At 47.0% G+C, this 21722-nt stretch overlaps 1 protein-coding gene across 1 annotated transcript in view; it reads right to left on the bottom strand.

Moving 5' to 3' along the window:
- The window catches only part of FBLN2 (fibulin 2), a 123879-nt gene that overhangs the window by 17820 nt on the left and 84337 nt on the right, over nucleotides 1–21722 (bottom strand). The window contains 7 exon segments of the mRNA XM_033140856.1: nucleotides 519–644; nucleotides 2171–2299; nucleotides 5986–6072; nucleotides 6075–6116; nucleotides 6119–6127; nucleotides 6441–6578; nucleotides 8790–8924. Of these exon segments, the coding sequence (XP_032996747.1) occupies nucleotides 519–644; nucleotides 2171–2299; nucleotides 5986–6072; nucleotides 6075–6116; nucleotides 6119–6127; nucleotides 6441–6578; nucleotides 8790–8924 (666 nt within the window).

The following is a 21722-nucleotide window of genomic DNA, read 5'->3' as shown; positions in this document are numbered from 1 at the left end:
ATTCACAATGACATGTAACACTGAGCACATGGAAATGCTTGATGAAAAGTTTAACAATTAACAAAACAAGGGAAAGTAAAGTCATATTGAGTTGACTGTGTCTAAAACAGTAGAAGTAATTCTTATAACAGCTGTTTCATTATGTGTCCAGCTAAGAAGATCAACACATAAATAATGCAACAAAATCACTTGCTTGATCACAAGCACAAATAAAACCTAGATTGGGTTGCATATCTGAATGTATATCCAAGGGAGGATACAGAGTATTGCTTTGAATGGGATGCACTTTCAGATATACATTTGCATTGCCTTCATAGGTTTTTACACAACCAACTGCCTAACCTCCCCATTCAATACCAAGTTTGGTGTCATCAGTATTTGTTTGTGCAACCATCTGCTCACCAACACAGATAAAATAATTTATTAATCTCAGTCAAGCACATGTGAATCTGGATTTTTTGTGGCCTCAGGACATACAAAACCTAGAAATGTTTAGATTTAGATGTTTAGCCAAATACCTTCACAATGCTTCCCGTCATATGCCAAGCGAAAGCCAGTAGAACAGGAACAATGATAGGATCCAGGAGTATTTTCACATGAGTGTTGACAGAGTCGGCCAGGATAATTCCAGCATTCATTTGTGTCTGCCACAAATGCACAGTAAACATATATATATATATATATATAGAGAGAGAGAGAGAGAGAGAGAGTGAGTGTACAGGGAAAATGCTGAGGACTGCATTGATTAATTGCTTTCTTTGATCTCAATTTTTATTTTCCTAACTTTGTATGCTACTTTGTATTAACATATGATGTAACAGAGGCTCAATCGGCATTATACATTTATAGCAGTGTTATGTCAATTTAAACCAGTGTTTTTCAACCTTTTTTGGGCAAAGGCACACTTGTTTCATGAAAAAAATCACGAGGCACACCACCATTAGAAAATGTTAAAAAAATTAACTCTGTTCCTATATTGACTATATATAAAGTAATTTTTCAATTTTTCCCACGGCACACCAGGCAACATCTCACGGCACACTAGTGTGCCGCAGAACAGTGGTTGAAAAACACTGATTTAAACAATCATGACTTCCCTCAGAGAAACCTGATAATAGTAGCGTGTTAAGAGTCCTGGGAGTTGTTAGGAGACTCCCCTATTCCTACCACAGAGCTACAGTTCTTGGAGGTTCTTGGGATTGATGGTTAGGAGCTCTTCAAATAACAGAAGATATTTCACTTTCAAAATACTGTGCACAAGCTTTAGAGTATCCACTGCCCCCCCCCCCGACTAGCATGCACACATTTTCATATCCAACTTCCCAACATTTTCCTCCCAATGAAAATTAAATTGGATAGAATTTGACATGAGGAGGGTCCAGAATATATACATGCCCCAACAGAACTAAAATACCTGCATCTAGGGATGGGCATACCTGTCAGTTTTGGAATCTTTCAGTTTGACTCTCCCACCCCTTTCTTGAGTTTAGTTCTGAAGTTTAGTTAAGAACACAGCCACATCTGGTGCTTTTTTCCCCAGTCCTCATGAAAATTCACCAGCTCTTTAGTGCAAATTTAGTGCACTAAATTTACCATGTGCATGCAATTTACCATGATATATTGTATTTTTGTATGTTATTTATGTGCACACTTAACCCTAGTACTCTTCACTTGGCTGGAGAACTGCATTGCAAAATTCAGAGAAGTGCCAATTTCAAAGGATGGCTGTATTTCAGTTCATATGCTGTTTCAGAAAGTGTGACTTGGGTAGAGTTCCCTTTAAATGGGAATTGAATAGAATTTCTCCTCCAACCATACTTTTGTCAGAAAGTGAACTACTCTCTGGTCCACAAATTGTGGAATCTGGTCACAATTTGTGATATATTTACAGCAGCAGGGTTTTTCACCTATGGAATCCTCCTAATTCAGTTCTTATCCAATCAATTGCTTATACTTGAAATAAAATTAGACCATATTCTCACTAGTGCTTCTGAGTAAGAGACAAGCAGGTCACTGTGAGCGAAGGTGGTTTCAGAAGCAATTCTATTATCTTGCTTGAGTTCTAGTGCTATGGAATTAATAATTGTGCTGGAAACGGCAGCACTGCGCACTGGCCTGAGGTCCATGTTTCATCAATCAGCAATATCATCTCCTCCTGTGCCACACATACCAATGCAGGTCCTGCTGAATGAATCATACTGATATCCGGTCTTGCAATCACAGCGGTAAGCTCCAGGTAGATTGTGACAAATCTGTCCCTCGCCACAGCGGTGTACGCCGGTTTGACATTCATCAACATCTGCAGAAGCAAAAGGTAGCAATTACTCTCACCGCAGAGGGCCAAGCTGATGGTCATTCTCCAAATATCACAGTTTGCAGGCAGCTGTACTGAATGAAGAGGCTTGCATCATGAGAGTCAACCTGGAGCAGAAGCACGGTTAACTTTTTCCTGACACTGCAGGAAAAGTGATTAGCGACCAGCAATCCCCGTTTCCCAAAGCTGGTTTCATGCAGGTCTATGCTTCCAGAGGCCAGTGTTTCAAAGTGAAAATGAAGATGCAGCTGGCAAGGTCTTAGAATGCACTCTGTGGTTGGTTCCAAACAAAAGATTATCAAAATAAAAAGAGATGTGCCCTTGACATTGTAATAACATCTACATTTATCTGACATTCTCCTGTCTGGTTTGTGATGCTTTGATTCATTAAAACAGGATTTTTCTGAGAATGGACAAGTTAGGCAAACAATAATAGTTTGACTTAATCACAATAGATATGTTTTCTCCCCTTAATCTCTCTTCCCACCTATTAAGAAACAACAACACACAGTCTGAGAATTGGCTCGCACAGAGGGTTGTAGCCTTTGGATACAATCCACCGTAAGTTTCCTATACTCACACATTTCCCATGGTGTATGGAATCTACAAAGTGCTGGAGTCCCACCCAGCTATCAACTCCATAAGATGAGGGAGTGGTGGAGAAATGACACTTGCATATCTTTCCTATAAAATGGACTAAGGGATTTACCTGCAAACAATATAGTTGGGTATATGGAAATCATAACCAGAGCACCAAATAACAACCCTCAATGATAGACATCAGTCATGTACTTAACACTCAGAACTAAGAAGCAACAAGGCCATCACATTTTAGTTGGAATCTCTGGTGAATGATATTTGTATATTAATGTTGACTGTAAGGCCTCACATTATGAGGCCTTCTGCACCCAGAGGTCTGCCAGACTGTTTCCTTCTTTAGGATTGTTCTCTGGTTTCCACATCCCTTTAACTTGGATGCTACACAGGCATCTCATTGGACCATTATGCAGTGATAACTAATATCACACGCTTCTGGACAACTTACCATCTTTCCCCCTTCCTTTTTCCTCAGCTAAAATAGGTCCTTTGTCGAATCACTGTTGTGCTAGGCATAAGTTTAGGCTTAGCCTCCCAGGCTGCATGGAACTTCCTGATCTGAAAAAGCCCCACCTCATGATGTCTTTCCCTGGGTTTAAATCGAAGTGCATAAAGCCAGGGTAGCAGGTTTCAAAACACATGAGATAGATGCAGTCACTGACTATATTTTTAAAGGAAGTCCTTTCTTTTATTATTATTTTTTAAAAACTTGCTTTCCTATAAAGGCAAAAAATTATTGTTGATTTTTTTTTTTTTAGGAAGGCACCAGAGGAGTTTTTGAGCACACACAACCCCCATGGTTAAGACTGAATACAGGCCCTGCAATGTACTTTGGGAGACCTCTGCTGTTAGGCACACATTAGGAACTGCCTAAGATGTCATGGGGTTTCCAGGAGGTGTTTGTATCCAGAAAGCCTGGGCATCACAAACCGCTAAACAGATTATTTGGAGAATGAATGAAGAATGCTCCGAAACACCCCTTGGCAACATCAAAAGTAGGCAAGTACAGCAAGAACCAGCAGGCCTGCCAAAAAAATTCTGATGTAGAATGATTTTAAAAAATCCAGGACAAATTTTAGGTACAATAGCCACAATACCTACTGTATATGTCTATTGCGCAAACTTCACTAAAAGGCTTCATCTAATTTTGCATGGAAGCATGACTAGAAACTGTTCCAATAATAAATGATATAAATAAAATATCTCTAGTGTAGAATTCCATAGGGAAACTTGGATACAGTTAGAAATATTTCCTGTTTTAACCATTATCTAATCAGTCGTGTTTTAAATAAATATATGAATCAATATTGGAAAGGATGAATACTTTTCATTAAAACACTGTCCCTTTGCTTCTGTCTTTGTATCGCAGCAAGCATGAAAAGTTAATTTTAATATAGATTTAAATCTGCAAATTAGCAACTTTAGTTGCCATTAATTCATTGGTCCAGCCCTTTGATTAGCTTCTGTGAAATTGTGTGTTCCAGTGCATTCAGCTTTAATTATGTCCAGAACATATTCAGTCAGAAGTGCACCATATTTCACGATAGCTACAGTATTTTTCAATTAAATATAGGATAAAGGTGCTGCTAGCCAATCTACTGAATTAGAGAGAACGAACATCACTGAGAAGATGAATTTTCTAAACAAAAGAAAGCGACCACACAGACTCAGTTTTGCTGCAGAGGCTTGTCCAGATGATCTATTTATATTACCATATGTTAATCCAATCTGAAAGCTAATTATCCAGAAAGATGCCTCTTATGAAAAAAGGAGAGAAAAGTTGAACCACAAAATATCCTGGTTCTGTTGTTTATGCTCCTCCCTTTTAAAAAAAGAACACACAGTAGAACATTTAGACTCTAAGCAGATGTGCATCACTTACCTGTCTAAAGTATGCCACAAGGCTGGTCTCTGTACTTGCCAGATTTCTAAAAGAATTGCAGGTGGGCAGAGGCAGGAAAGAGCAGGCGCCACTGAGCAATGGTCTGGATTGACAGGATTGAGTGGCGTGCTTGGCAGTGGAGGTGGAAATGCTTCCAAGAGCAATGTGCAGGGATGGCTTGCACCTGAGGCAGAATGAGACAACCGCTGCAGCCAGTGAGTACGGCAGGCACCCCCAAACTGAGGCCCTCCAGATGTTTTGGCCTACAACTCCCATGATCTCTAGCTAACAGGACCAGTGGTCAGGGGTGATGGGAATTGTAGTCCAAAACATCTGGAGGGCCGAAGTTTGGGGATGCCTGGAGTACGGCAAACTGACACCCTCCCCCCAGGGCCTTTGCTTCATTATTGTTCAGGCCTCTTGCTGCTGCTCCTGCACCAACTTCTTCTTCTTCTTTGGCGATCACTCGTAGCCGAGTAAAATTGTCTTCCATAAACACTGTTTTAACAATGAGTCTGTAAGTGACTGTGGAGGCCAATTCTGGATCCACACGTCCTTCCACAGTGGGGACATTAGTTTCCGGGTGGAGTTGATCATGGTGTGGATTTGTTGACCACCAGCATTATGCTTTCCATTTTAAAGTTCGGAATAGAGTAGTTGCTTTGGAAGATGAACATCAGGCATCCGCATAACATGACCAGTCCAACGAAGTTGATGTTGAAGAATCATTGCTTCAACACTGGTGATCTTTGCTTCTTCCAGTACACTGGCACTAGTTTGCCTGTCTTCCCAAGTGATGTGTAAAAATCTCCGGAGACACCATTGATGGAACAACAACCACCCAGCATGGCTACAGTGTCCACTGCTCCTTCCACCTGCCTTGTCTGAGGAAAGGCCAAGGAGGCTCTTCCTCAGAATGAGGCCTTGTGGGGAAAGGAGCCAGGAAGAGGGCCTACACCATCTCCACGGTTTGGAGGGGAAAAAAATGGTTGAGCTTTAAAAAGTGTTTAAATAAGTCATCACCAGCTTTAAACATTGTTTGCAACAAACGCTTCTATGTGTTATGGGAATCTGGGATGTGCATATGTATAGAAAACTGTCAAAAAACAACAACCGTATTTGAATGTAATTATGGTGTTTAAGGATGGGGGGGGTATCCAGCAAAATTAGCCAGGTTACTTATCTGTCTTACCAACACATCTGGCTCCATCTTCACTCGAATGATACCCTCTGCTACACACTAAGAGGTTCCTCTGACAAGTATAAGACCCAACAGTATGATGCAGTTGAAACCAGCCTTACATGGCTCCGTAAGTGATGTAATTCATTACTATCTGTGGAAGAGAATATACATTAAGCTTTCAGCTAGTAATTAATCAGGGAGCCATCTTCCAGCTGTCATTCTTTCCTATTCATTTGGTTTTGATTTATTATTCAGAAATTCTAGGTTGCTGGAAACTCTATGAAGCCAACATTTATATATTTAACGCTATGTAAATCTAATCCATTTTAAATAAAAAAAGTGAGATAGGTTTTAGGGGGGAGAACAGTAAAATTTGAAAGACCATTAAACTTGAACAATTATGGGTAATATAACAGTATGTGGAACTCATTCATCTACAACTATATTGTTCGAGCTGAACTCACCAACACAATTACCCTCTGGATCTTGTAAAAATCCATCCATGCACCGCTGCTTTGATTCACAAAAGAACGATCCTTTTGTATTTTGACATACAAAGTTTATCTTGCAGCTGTGGGTTCCTCGTTCACATTCATCAATGTCTTAAAGGAAATTAAAAAGTAAAAGTGGATTAATCTAGTGATAGCTTTCCTAATTTTGTTGTCTTGGCTCCTCTGACGTCTTCCATTTGTTCATTAATGTAGATTAGCTCAAAAAAAGTTTTTAGAGGGTGACTCTACAACGCGAAGCTGCAATAATGTACAGCATCACAATTTAATCTAAGATCATTTATGGCATTCTTTTATTAACTAATCCAACTTAACCGGAGAATGTATTACTCTGTGTATTACGGATGTGTAACGGCAGAGCAAAATTCACACAGCCTATATGGTGGCTAACCTTTTCTTATTAAATATTCTAAAACGCAACATGCATCTTCATTTCATGTCAGATGAGCCATCTGAAGAATATTTACGGAAAGAAAACCAACTCGGGCTGCCAACAATTCCAATCTGCAGCAAAATTCATGGATGAAGAAATCCAAAGACAGATGTCTCCTGCTGTTAAGTATCAGACTCATATGTTACACTCTTTCAAATGTTGCCCACATTGCCTAGTCATTCTGCCAAGAAAACAGGATGAAGCATCTTAAAATAATAAAGATGCATCTACACCACATTCAAACGCATGGAAATGACAGCAAGTAATCAGGCATTACTTATTATAGGGGCACTTGAATTATAGGCCTAGAGGCCAGTCATCCATCTGAGGGCCACTTAGGCACCTGCTTAGTAATTTTCAATACATTAGCTTTCAAATGAACTAGCGTATTAAATTTGGCATAAGATGCTACATAGACTATGTGTGGAGAGATGTTCCTCAGCAGGTCACCCTGCAAACTATTTCCCATCATGCAGCAGGTCCAGCCCCCTACCAAATTAAAATTTTACAGCCAAGTTTGTAATTAAAATTAATTTATTCATCACATCAATTTCCTGCTCAAGGTAGCATGTACAGGGGGTAGTGTTCCATGCTAGTCCTACTCAGAGTAGATCCATTGAAGTTAATGGACATGATTAACTTAGATTCATTAATTTCAATGGGTCTACTCTGAGTAGGGATTAGTTAAATGCAACTCCCTGTTCCTAGATCGTCTCCCATTTAATTTGATGGCAACAATTTTACGTATCAATTTGCTAAAATCAGGGGCTTCACTCCACCCCTAACATTCTTAAATTCATAAGCATCTGTAAATGGTAATGATGACAAATATTTGAAACCAGCTAACAAACTGGAACGTCTGTAAGCAATTCCAAGTTAGAGTTTCCTTGACAATTGTTATCATGCTCCCCTTCATGTATCCAATAAACGTATGGAGAGAAGAGAGATAGTAGCTGCTGGACCCACAATGAACCTATGTTCATCTGATGGTCCTGCTCCAGCCCTGAGCAGAATGCAAGTAAATCAGGGAAGTAAATTACTGCCTGGTGCTTGGATTTCTTCCATATGAACACCTTTTCTAGGCATTAGCAGGGCAATCAGAGCTGGTGTAGCAAGCGGGACTGGATTAGACCCAATGTCACCAAGTGACAGCAGTGAGCCTAATGTAGTATAATGTAGTATAAACACAGACAACTGGGAAACACTGGCTTGCGAGTGCTCCAATTGGAGAACAGCCTTTACCAAAGGTGTCATGGGTTTTGAAGACGCTTGAACTCAGGACAAAAGGGAGAAATGCGCTAAGAGGAAGGCACACTTGAGAAACCCTCTCCATGATCAACTCCTGCCCAGAAACCTATGTCCCCACTATAGAAGGACGTGTGGGTCCAGAATTGGCCTCCACAGTCACTTACGGACTCAGTGTTAAGACCGTGTTCATGGAAGACAATCTTACTCGGCTACGAGTGATCGCCAAAGAAGCAGCAGCAGTGGATCCCATGCTAGCTCAGTCCACCCCTGCCCATAGAACACCCTGCACTTTCAGCAGGTAGAAGAGACCTTGTACCCTGATGGACTGCTGCCACCACTACTTTAAAGGCATCTGTTCTTGGCTGGGTGGCAGGAGATCTCCGCCACATCCAATCCTTCCCCAGTGTAGCGTATTTCTGATTCATGTACTAGGTACATCTGCCTCTACCAGGAGGCTTTCTCCTTTTCTAAAGTATTAACTGCAACCCAAGATCTTTTGGAAGACCCGCCTCATTGCATTTAGGTTGTTGTTATAGTGTGTTGTGCTTATATTTATTTTGAAAATTAAAATATACTACCCCCAGAACACAAATCACCACTCATACTAAAATAAGTAAACTCACCAACACATTCACCATCCTTCAGCTCATAACCTGATTCACAGTTGAGTTGCTGAAGACATGTAAAGGATCCAATTGTGTTAACACAGTGCTCCCCTCTCTTGCAGGTATGAGCGTCTGTTATACATTCATTAATATCTATGAGAGGAAACAGATGTCAGTATAGCACACACCAAAGAACTTACCGGTACCTCTTTTAAGTTCACTACAGGAAACCAAACATCTTAAAAGATTTAGTAAAAGTTATTTTATCCAAAAGGAAAGGTTTACATGGTGCTATTTCCAGAGTTTCCTGCCAAGGTAGAGGAGCTTAAAACACTTTCATTTTATAGGTAGAGTTATGAGACATATTCCTTCTTTTGATTTTGCACTGGATGATGCATTCATCAAGGTCACAGTGGAAAGAATTGATTAGACACAGAAGTTAGGAAAGCTTTGATGGAAAGCTTTACATTTCATGCGAAGGATGACCCCAGTTAAGACAGCACATATAATTTAGATTTCATGTTCATTAAAACATTTTCAGAGAGATTAAACCACTTATGTGCAACAGGGCACAAAGGACAAACAAAGCAACCAGGAGTAAGAACCACAAAGAAGGACAGATATCTTTGCCAGCACTTAAGTAAGACTAGTTCATGCTACACAACAAGAGTTTGCTCTAGGGCTGTAAAGAGGACCTATGGTTGACAATTGGGCTGTGGAGGTCCTAGGATTTAAGCCAGAAGCTGATTCTTGCCATTTCCAATTCAACTGTGACAGTAATACAGATACAGTCCGTAACAAATGTTGTGGTGGAGCTGTGTTCATCTGCCCTCCCTCTGGCTGAGTTACTGCTGCAAACTAGGACAGAGGGGGGAGGAGTGAGGAAGCAGCAAGGTTGGGGTGCAGCAGATGTTCTGGCAAGAGCACTAGATTGGTTCCACTGGTGCATTTGCACCATGCTGACCACATCACTAGTTCACTTCTTCTTTTCTCCATCCTGGTATGCAGCAGCATCTCAGCCAGAGGGAAGATGTGAGACCTTTCCCTGAATCACCCCAATTCACCTCATCGTTTGAGGTACACCCCACTAGAATCCAGTCCTCTTAGGAAAAGAGCAACTACAATAGCAATCTGTTAAGATAAAATAAATCCTGAAATAAATAAATCCTCAACCAGACAGTCCATCCGTAATATACAGGCTTTATTTGATAGAAATACAACCAACAAGCCACTTACGTCTCATAAGCAAGAATAGTGCATCTCAAAAATAAATCAGGGGATTTTTTTTTAAAAAAAGTCAAAGGCAGAAAGGGTGTAGAAATCCTACTGGGAGCCACAGAATAAGCTAGGCTGACAGTCATTATAAAAGCAGCCTCATACTGAGTCATACCAATTCTAGCTTAGAATTGACTTCACTGACTGGCAGTGGCTCTCTATGGCATCAGTCAGGAGTCTCTTCTAGCCCTACCTGGAGATGCCAGGGATTGAACCTAGGGCTTTCTGCATACAAGACAGATGTTCTACAGTACATTGTATTACAGTAAAGTAATATAATGAGATAATACCTGACTCGGCAGCACTGCATGTGAAAATGATCTGAGGATTGCAGTTAATCACAAGCTGAGGGATGAATAAACAGTGTGATGGTGATAATGACCTGATCTAGAGGTTCTCAGACCCCCTGAGCCAATTTGGGGAAGGGCAAGGTGTGGGAGGAGAAGAGGGGGCAAAGGTACTGTTGTACTAACAGAAGACCTTGCATGGGCTTCTGCTAGCAGGACTAAGCTGAATCCTGTCCAATGAAGTTGGTTGGTGGTATGGGAAATAAGTCATATGAGAAAAGTCTGAAGGTCCTGGGTATGTTTAGCCGGGTGAAGAGAAAGCGGGGGGAGAATACCTGAAGGGCCTTCATATAGAAGAGGACAAAGACTCCGGACACTGTTCCAGCACTTTCACAATGTCTCCTGATGAAGATGAAAAGGAGAGATAGAACTGAGTGTCCTCTGCACAGAGGTGACACCACACTCCAACTCTCCAGATGACTCCTCAAGGAATAGGAGGGTGGATTTCAGCTGTACATTAGGAGAAACTTCTCAGTTATGAGAGCTGTTTGTCAACAAAACAAACTGCCTCTCTCTCACCGTCAGGGACAGGAAGGAGACCAAAGGGAGGGCAGAGGAACAGGAGGATGATCCAGGGGAAGGGGCCAGTGTGGGGATGCGGGTGGCACTGTGGTCTAAACCACAGAGCCTAGGGCTTGCCGATCAGAAGGTTGGCAGTTCAAATCCCTGTGACGGGGTGAGCTCTCATTGTTTGGTCCCAGCTCCTGGCCACCTAGGAGTTTGAAAGCACGTCCAAGTGCAAGTAGATAAATAGGTACCACTCTGCAGGAAGGTAAACGGTGTTTCCGTGCGCTGCTCTGGTTCTCCAGAAGCGGCTTAGTCATGCTGGCCACATGACCCGGAAGCTGTCTGTGGACAAACGCCAGCTCCCTTGGCCAGTAATGCAAGATGAGCCGCAACCCCAGAGTCATCCGTGACTGGACCTAATGGTCAGGGGTCCCTTTACCTTTACCTTTACGCCACCCGTGAGGCAGGGTCCGGGTGGTCAGAGGGAGAAGAGGAGGCAGGAGAAGAGGTGCAGGAATGCATAGAGATGGAAGACACAGCCTCAAAGAGAACTGGGCTGTTAGAATTTCCTCTGTCCTTTCCCCTGCTGTCTCTAAAGATGAGGAGGGTTTAAAGTGACAGGAGCAGCTGGTGCTGCTGCACAGGAGAAGCCACCAGTTGCCTGCACACACTACATCAGAAGGTGGGTTTAAATGGAGGCATGATGCACATTTGCTCCAGGTCTGAAGAATGAGATGCCTAGCTAGCTATTTAATAGGAGCTGTGCATGTGATTCTTGCACCTTAGGAGCTGCTGTGATAGATTGCTGTGCTTATAAAGAACTAAACTTCCAATCCAATGTCCTCATTGGGGCAAGGTGGGTTGTGCTCACTCACTAAAGTTTCCAAGCTGAGGCTGGGAAGTCATCTGTTGGGAGAGGAGCAGGGTATGCTCTTGCTCTTTCCATTTCCTGTATCAAGCAAAGGAGCTGAGAGATGGTGTACAAGGCCCCTTCCAACTCTCTATGGTTCTCAAAAAGCTGTCAGAGATTAAAGATGGAAGGAAACAGAATGTAATTGGAATCCCTAAGCGACCTTGAACATTTAATTAAAACTAGAATGATATGGAAACATGAAAACAGAGAAGACTCAAATTATTTTCACCATCTCCAAGATGTATAAATAGCTCCCTCCCTGGAATTTATACAAGTGAAATAAATTTCACAGGTTTGACTTGCATGCTGATTGATTTCAGTTGAATGTGAAGGCTTAGTTGAGAGAAGAAAATGCAATTTATATTCTTTGGGAAATACGGACCTGCCTGGAAACAAACTGAATCACACTGCGAAACAAATATTTTCAACATTGTCTTATTTGTAATGTGAAATCATGAAATTTGATGAATGCCAACAAAAATTAAATAACTCACTGAGTCTAAGGAAATATACACAGAAAAGTTTACTTGTGGCCCAATTCTATTGATGTTTACTCAATGAGACTTACTTCCAAGTTAGCATATCTCAGAATATAAAGGCTGTAATCCTCAAGACACTTACTTGGGAGTGAACCCAAAGAAACTCAATGGGGAGTGCTTCTGAGTATATCTTCTGCATAGCATATCTCCAACACTCCTAAAATATGTGGCCTAAAATCTCCTTGAAGTATGCTCCCAGTTAGCACGAAAATGTTCAGCTGAGCCTGCCTTTTATTTGTTTTTTTACAACAAGCTACAGTGTTAACAAGTCCTCTCATGTTCAGTTCAGAGTCAGCTTTCCATATATGTACAGCATATGGTTGCATTAATATATTGAAACCTGAGTGGGGATTTTAATGGAATCTTTTGTGCTTTTCAGATGAATTACTTTTCTAATATCTGCTACATTTCATAATTGCCTTCCATGAATATTTGGGTAGCTTTAGATAAAGGAGCTGCAATGACATGAGTCAAAGACTTTCTGAGAGTTTGCAAGACTCCCACTGTAAACTGCTTGCTTTTACTCTAATGGCCTTCCTTCAAGGGTGGACTTCTAGCCAGTCTATCCATCACAAAACGACTGCAGTTATTTCTTGGCAAGTATCCATATCTGCAAACTTGCAGAAGCGGCTTGGCAGATGGAGGTGGAGCCACTATGCTAATTTCCTGGCAGGCAGGCCACTGTTGCTTACCCAGAGAGAAAGGGAAAGGGGTGAGACCACAGGAAGGTCAGTGCTGTGCAAACTCGTAAGCAGGAGCAATGGAATGGTAAAACTAGCACCATGCCAACCTCCCCACCACCTTGCATGTCTCCCTCCCGGCAAGTAATAGTGACCCACCTGCCAGGAGGCTAGCACGGTCGCTCTGCCCCACCCAATGAGTCACTTCTGCACAATTGTGATGGGATGCATCAGCCTCTGCTGTTCCTGCCAGCTTTTCAGTCATTTGAAGCTCTGCAGAGCACAGACCTGACTACCGCCAGTAAACAAAGGGTAGTTTGGGGAGTGAGAAGAGAAGACTCCCTGGAAAAGACCCTGATGTTGGGAAAGATGGAAGGCACAAGGAGAAGGGGACGACAGAGGATGAGATGGTTGGACAGTGTTCTCGAAGCTACTGTGATGGCCTGGGAGTCCGACTCTGATGCTGAACCTGAGGGATCCCAGCCTGCACGGGATTCCCCGCCTCCAGAACCAGCTGAGCCGGGGCCAGGGCTTGAGCCTGAAGGATCCCCACCTGTGCTGGATCCCCAGGTGCAGGCATCAGCAGAGTCTGCTCTGGCTCCTGATGGGAGGGAGGACCCATTGCCTACAGGTGCTCCACTCCCAGCCTCTTCAGAGGAAGCTGAGGCATCCCCTGGGTCCAGTAACCCACCATCCTCTCCTGAGCTACAGAGGCTCAGGGCAGAGAGGCGAAGGGAGTTAAGTGTCTGCAGGAGGAGTGCTCGCCTCCAGGCCCGGAGGAGAGGCGAGTCTCCGGAGGATCGGGACCGCCCTAAGCATAGGGCCAGATAAAAGCCAGCCAGACCCAGCCCAAGTTGCGTGAGCAACTTAGTTGCAAGCGTGTGCTCAACCTGCAACCTTGTGCCTGAACCTGCCTTGGACCTTGACCTGCTCCCTGCCTCGCTCCCCGCCGGACTGACCTCCTTTGGACCCCTAGACCCAGGACTGGACTTGGACCTCGCTTCATGGACAAACCCTTGGGGCCAGCACAGTTTGCTCACGCCCCACCCGCACTCCCCCTTCGCTGGGGTGCGTTCGGGAGGAACTAATAGCCATGGCTGACCAGGCGGCTGCGCTGGTGGCATTGGCCCAGGAGAACCAGGCCTTGACCCACACCGTGCAGCAGCTAAGCAATGTGGTTACGGCGCTTCAGCAGCGTTTGGATGCCTTACCGGCTCCTGGGGCCGCCGCCCCAGCTCCTGGCAAGTACCCCGTGGCCCTGCCAGAGAAATTTGATGGGTCCCCAGCCAGCTTTCCCATGTTTCTCGCCCAGGCCAAGCTGTATATTCAGGGGCGAGCTCGGGATTTCCCCGACGACCGCACCAAGGTGCACTTCCTGATCAGCTTGCTGAAGGACCAGGCGGCCAAGTGGGCGTTGCCGCTGCTCCGGCAAGACTCCCCCTTGCTGACAGACTATACGGGGTTTTGCAATCTTCTGGAAACCACGTTTGCCAACCCTCAGAAGGGGAGTCAAGCCAATCGGGCAATTCGGCGGTTGAAACAGGGCAAGTCCACAGTGGCCATCTACGCCACAGAATTTCGGCTGCTGGCGCTGGACTTGACATGGAACGACTCTGCACTGCGGGACCAGTATCTCGAGGGACTTTCAGACGAGGTACTGGATCAGCTGGCCACGTTGGATCGCCCTGCCACACTGGATGCCCTCATCCAACGGAGTCTGCAGATAGATGATCGGTTGGAGGACCGTCGCCAGGCCCGGGGCCGCCGGCACTCCGGGCTCCCAGCGCCGGTGCTTCCCTGCAGTTCCGTGGCCAGAGCTGAGTCATTGGAGGAGCCGATGCAGCTCGGGGCAGCGCGGCCTCGGCTCCTCCTCGGAAAAGACTCGGCGTCGGGAGGGGAACCTGTGTCTCTACTGCGGTGGGAGTGGACACTACGCCCGAACCTGCCCTGAGAAACGCCAGCCGCAGGTGAAACGGCCAACCCCAGTAGCCGATGGCCCAGGCTACCTGGGGCCCCAAGCATCGCATGATGGGCCCTCACCAGTGGAATTGCAACACCTCATGATACCGGTGCGTCTATACCCCCCGGTGGGCCCTGGATTCTCACCCACGCTCTGGTGGATTCGGGGGCAACCCGCTCCTATATGGACTCTGCCTTCGCCACTCAGCATCAGGTGCCGCTTCAGAACAAGCCGGAACCAGTACAGGTGGAGGCAATTGACGGACGGCTCCTACGCTCGGGCGCGGTTACTCGGGAGACCCAGCCCTTGGTCCTGTGCTACCAGCAGCAGCCGGGAGGTGCGAACCCTGGACATTGCCACCATGCCCCGGTTTCCCCTGGTGCTTGGGATGGACTGGCTGGAGTCGCACAATGTTCAGATCGACTGGGTCAATCGGACTGTACGCTTCCCAGACCCGGGTTCCCATGCTCAGTCCGAGTTAGTAGCAGCTGCCCCCATGGGGCAGGCTGTGTCAACACTCCCTGCCGTGTACCAGGACTATTTAGACGTGTTCGAGGAACAGGGAGCAGACCAGCTGCCACCTCATCGGTCCTTCGACTGCGGCATAGACCTCCAGCCTGGGGCGCCCCTGCCTGTAAGCCGCCTATATTCTCTTTCGGAGCCAGAGCGTGAAGCCTTGCAGGACTTCCTTCGCAAGAACCTGGAACGCGGGTTCATTAGGCCCTCTACCTCACCCACTGCCGCTCCTGTACTCTTCGTTAAGAAGAAGTGTGGGGAGCTTCGCCTCTGCCATGACTACCGGGCCCTGAACAAGATCACCATCCCAGACCGGTACCCCTTGCCCCTTATTGCAGAATTGCTGGAGCGGGTGCAGGGGGCGCAGATGTTCACCAAACTTGACCTCCGAGGGGCCTACAACCTGATTCGGATCCGTGCCGGGGACGAGTGGAAGACTGCATTCGGGACCCGGTATGGGCAGTTTGAATACCTGGTTATGCCGTTCGGATTATGCAACGCGCCCGCCGTGTTTCAACGGTACATCAACCACGTGTTCCAGGACTTGCTAGACAAATACGTGGTGGTGTACCTAGATGATATTCTGGTTTATTCCCGTGACCCAGCCCGTCACGAGAGTCATGTTCGGTCCGTGTTGCAGCGCTTGCGGGAGCACCGACTGTACGCCAAGCTCAGCAAGTGCGAGTTCCACCAGCGGTCAGTAGACTTCCTTGGACACCGACTCTCCCCTGACGGGGTGCAGATGGACCCTGGGAAGGTGGCTGCGGTTCGAGAGTGGGCAGCGCCCCGGAACCGCAAGGACTTACAGCGGTTCCTAGGGTTCGCCAACTATTACCGGACCTTCATTGCAGATTATGCTCATCGCACCACCCCATTAACCCGACTGCTGCGCCCCAAGACGCCCTTCTCCTGGGATGAGGAGGCTGAAGTGGCATTTCAGGGGTTGAAAGCCTGTTTCCAGAGGGCGCCGATTTTACAGCATCCTGATCCCTCTCGTCCCTTCGTGGTGGAGACTGATGCCTCCAGTACGGCTCTCGGTGCCATCCTGTCTCAGCAACAAGGACCCGATGCGCCACTGTTACCCTGCGCTTATTACTCCCGGCAGCTCCTTCCGGCGGAGCGTAACTATACCGTGTGGGAGCGGGAACTACTGGCCATCAAGGTGGCCTTTGAGGTCTGGCGCCATCATCTTGAGGGGGCACGACACCCGGTGGAAGTGAGAACGGACCACCGGAATCTGGAGTACCTCCAGACCACCCGCAAGTTGAACCAAAGGCAGATCCGGTGGGCGCTTTTTTCTCCCGGTTCCAGTTCCGGATCCGCTACATCCCTAGCTCCCAAAACCGGAAAGCGGATGCCCTGTCCCGGAAACCTGAGGACGTCGCAGACACTGTACAGCAGGCAGTACCGACGACTATCTTACCACCAGCCGCATTCCTGGCCACTCAGGAAGCCAAGCCGCTGCAGGCTCGGGTGCGAGAACAGCAAGGGGTCGACGCTTGGGCACAGGAACGGCTCCGGGAACTGTCTGACGGGTCATGCCCTCGATATCCGGGGCTGGCCCTGCACCAGGGCCTACTGCTGCACCAGGGTCGTCTATACATCCCACCAGGACCATTGCGGGCTGAGGTTCTCCAGATGTCCCACGATGCCCCAGCAGCAGGGCACTTTGGGCGGTACCGGACCACCCATCTGGTAAGCCGGGAGTTCTGGTGGCCCCGCCTGAAGGCTGATGTGGCACGCTATGTTGCTGGTTGCGATGTCTGCCGGAGGGCCAAGGGTCCTACCGGGCGACCCCCCGGTCTGCTCCAGCCATTACCAGTCCCACCGCGTCCCTGGCACACGGTCTCGCTGGACTTTGTGGTGGACTTGCCCCCATCTCGTCACTGTACCTGCCTCCTGGTTTTCACGGACCATTTCACTAAGATGGTGCACTGTGCCCCCTGCCCGTCCATACCCACAGCTAAGGAAACGGCTCAACTGTACTTGCAGCACATCTTCCGCCTGCATGGCCTGCCCGAGCGTGTGGTTTCTGACCGCGGCGTCCAGTTTACATCCCACTTCTGGCGAGCCCTGCACCAGACCCTTGGGACGGAGGTCTGTCTGTCTTCGGCCCACCACCCGCAGACCGATGGCCAGACGGAACGGGCAAATGCGGTGCTGGAGCAGTACCTCCGGTGTTACTGCAGTTTCCAGCAGGATGACTGGGTCGATCACTTGCCATTGGCGGAGTTCGCCTACAACAATGCAGTGAACGCCTCCACCCAGCAGACCCCGTTCCAGGCCTCCTACGGCTACCATCCTCGTTTGTTCCCGGACGTGCTGCCAGCTTCCGCGGTCCCCGCAGTGACAGACTGGCTTCAGGAGCTTCAGTCCCAGCAACAATTATTGATGGAGCAACTGCGCCAGGCCAAGGACGCATACAAGGCCCAGGCTGACCGACATCGTCAGGAGGGGCCAGAACTCCATGTTGGCGATCGGGTGTGGCTCTCTACCCGTCACCTGCATCCTTCTCGGCCCTCACGAAAGCTGGATGCACGGTTTGCCGGCCCATTCACCATCACTGCGCAGGTGTCGCCGGTGGCGTTTCGCCTCCAGTTACCTCCATCGCTCAAGGTTCACCCAGTGTTCCACCGGTCCCTACTTAGTCCAGTCGCCCCGCCCGACGAGTTCCACCCAGACAATCCACGACCGCAGCCAGTTTTGGTTGAGGGGGAGCCTGAGTACGAGGTGGAGCGCATTCTCGACTCACGATACTGCAGGGGGAAGCTCCAATACCTCATCGACTGGAAGGGGTATGGGCCTGAGGATCGTTCATGGGAACCAGCGGAAAACGTCCACGCACCTGCCTACCTCCGTGATTTCCATGCAGCTTACCCAGCAAGCCTGGTCCGGCCCCTCGGTTGAGGGGGGGGCCTGGGAGGGGGGATGGTGTGATGGCCTGGGAGTCAGACTCTGATGCTGAACCTGAGGGATCCCAGCCTGCACGGGATTCCCCGCCTCCAGAACCAGCTGAGCCGGGGCCAGGGCTTGAGCCTGAAGGATCCCCACCTGTGCTGGATCCCCAGGTGCAGGCATCAGCAGAGTCTGCTCTGGCTCCTGATGGGAGGGAGGACCCATTGCCTGCAGGTGCTCCACTCCCAGCCTCTTCAGAGGAAGCTGAGGCATCCCCTGGGTCCAGTAACCCACCATCCTCTCCTGAGCTACAGAGGCTCAGGGCAGAGAGGCGAAGGGAGTTAAGTGTCTGCAGGAGGAGTGCTCGCCTCCAGGCCCGGAGGAGAGGCGAGTCTCCGGAGGATCGGGACCGCCCTAAGCATAGGGCCAGATAAAAGCCAGCCAGACCCAGCCCAAGTTGCGTGAGCAACTTAGTTGCAAGCGTGTGCTCAACCTGCAACCTTGTGCCTGAACCTGCCTTGGACCTTGACCTGCTCCCTGCCTCGCTCCCCGCCGGACTGACCTCCTTTGGACCCCTAGACCCAGGACTGGACTTGGACCTCGCTTCATGGACAAACCCTTGGGGCCAGCACAGCTACTAACATGAGTTGGCCAAACTGCGAGAGGCAGTGAAGGATAGGCGTGCCTGGCGTGCTCTGGTCCATGGGGTCACGAAGAGTCGGACACGACTGAACGACTGAACAACAACAACAAGTTTGGGGAGGGCCTGATATTCCTCAGGTGTTCATGACTGCACTCAGAATTCCCATCCATGAACACAGGGAGTCTGCCATCCCACACAAATACACCCATGACACTAAAACGCAGGGTTGGTCAATGAAACTGATCAGCGGTTAAGGAGTATAAAAGGGAAGTGTAGACCTGTATAGGAAAACAGACTCAGTCACAACTAAGTCTGTAAGTTGAAACATCGCTGAGCTGAATGCTAAAAACAGAGGTTTGCTAACCTTTGCAGCAAAGATCCCGTCCTGCGATCCCCTTTAGCAGAAGTCACCAATAAGTGGACTCATCCTTCCTGCCTGAAACCACTACTAGGATGAGAGGTTTGTGAGCCACACTTGTAGCTGGGATCTTGCTTACACTTCCTATTGGCTAAAGTGGCAGAGACCAAAAGAATCTACAGCAGCCTTTTTGCTGCCACCTGTTGTTTGGAAGTATTTGTAAGAACCTATTACAGTACATTTTTGCATCTTGATGTGGCGCAAAAGGAACACCACCTTGCTGGCTGCATCTTCAAATTAACCATAAGTACAGTGGTACCTCGGGTTAAGAACTTAATTTGTTCTGGAGGTCCGTTCTTAACCTGAAACTGTTCTTAACCGAAGGTACCACTTTAGCTAATGGGGCCTCCTGCTGCCGCCGCGCGATTTGTGTTCTCATCCTGAAGCAAAGTTCTTAACCCGAGGTACTATTTCTGGGTTAGCGGAGTCTGTAACCTGAAGCGTCTGTAACCTGAAGCGTCTGTAACCCAAGGTACCACTGTACAGCCAAATGATTTTCATTACCACATCTAGACCTTGGGAGGAATTTGGGTTTTGTTTGCCACCAGTCTCTTGTTGTTGTTGCTCATTACCATAAATAAATGCTGTTGTTTGGCCATATCGGTGTGTCGGGGTGTGGGGGTGTTTGAATTGTGCTACCTAAAGATTGCTGCCTAGACATCCAAACTGGGTCACCAGGTTTTCCTTCGGATAAACTTGCAAAGTTCCCAATGTTTGTAGAAGAACTGGCTATTACACCACTCTGAGAATTGTAGCTGTTAGGGAAATAGGGGTGTCCTAACAACTCTCAGCACCTTTAAGAAACTACTGTTCCCAGGATACTTAGGGGTAAAGCCAGTGGGTGGAAGTGATCTTCTACTATCGTATATGTATAGTGCAGATGGGATGCATGGCTTTCCAGGATTGTGCAAATGTGCAGGCCCTCAGAGGCAGGCTCACGGCGGTTTTGCTCTTCCCACCCTCTATATTCTGACTGCACACTGAGCTAAATCAAAGTTTGGCTTAGTGTGTTGTCCAAACCTATGCTCACTCTTCACTACACGTTGCGACCAAGGAGTGGGAATAAAAAATGCTGGAGAGGAGCTTACTGTGTTGCATGAACTAGGGCAGTGAATCCTTTTTTTGTGGTAAACATGAAGCTTTTAGGAGAGAGAAAAAATGCAGTTCTTATTCACGGAACAACACAGAAGAGGTGTCTCTATGCTGCATTAATAGACAGTGACTTTTACAGCATGTCTGTCTATCAGGAATTCTGGAAACCCACTTAGGAATGCAGCTGGAACTTCAATCTTTCATTATTTAACTACAGGAAATTCAAGAGACAATATCTTCTTAAGTGATCCATTTTGGAACCAGAGGAGATGGTTCCCTTACTACTAAGTTTACACATACTGGTGCTATTAACAACTTCAGACATTAGAAATGTATAATTTGCAGGCATGAAGTTCAAAATCGTTTACATTTCCCCCCAAAATAGTTCAAGACGGAGCACGAAAGCAGTTGAGCCGGCCAAGGATTCTTTACGGCTCTTTCAAGGGACAGCAACTCAATAAATTAGAAACCATCATATATCTGTGGTTTTCCCTGGCTCCTTAAAAACTCAAGAAAATGTTAATAATGGCAAATGAGTACTCCATGTACCACACGTACAGCAAAGTCAAATGCAAGGACAGGAAACACATGCAGCTGGAATATGTGTCAGAAACAACATTTATCTAGAACCATTTGTGCTGCAGCATAGCTCAGACAAAACTTAACTAGGAGGGACATGTCTCGTTTTGAAAGAACAGCCACCTTTTGGTATGTGTGAAAATTGTATGCATTACATCTCACACTAATAAGGAATCTTGGCATCAGTTACAACCAGTGCTATTTTTCTATATAAAATAGAGGTGCCAGAACTCACCACGAACGCCTCCTTTGTTCTCTTATAATGGTAATGGCGCCCACCTTAGAGGTGCCGGAACTGAGTTCCGTTGAGTTCCGGCTGAAAAAAGCCCTGGTTTCAACTGTGTTCAAATGTAGGCTTGGAGTGGAACCAGCTGAGGGTAACAGGGAATTTTCAGGATACTATCAAAATGGCATAAAGGACAGCAATGCAGTCCAGGTTTGGCAGATCCCTCCACCACTGGCTCACTGGCCCACCATTGACCATGCAGCTCCATGGCTTCCTATTAGGGATGGGTAAAATAAACCATTTCAGTTCCTCCCAGTTCCTTCTTCTCTCCCCCCACTCCTTCCTGGTTGCACTGTCTTTC

The sequence above is a fragment of the Lacerta agilis genome, chromosome 2, assembly GCF_009819535.1.
Source record: "Lacerta agilis isolate rLacAgi1 chromosome 2, rLacAgi1.pri, whole genome shotgun sequence".
NCBI lineage: Eukaryota > Metazoa > Chordata > Lepidosauria > Squamata > Lacertidae > Lacerta > Lacerta agilis.
The sequence above is the reverse complement of the archived record's forward strand: the minus strand, read 5'-3'. Positions and strand labels throughout refer to the sequence as shown.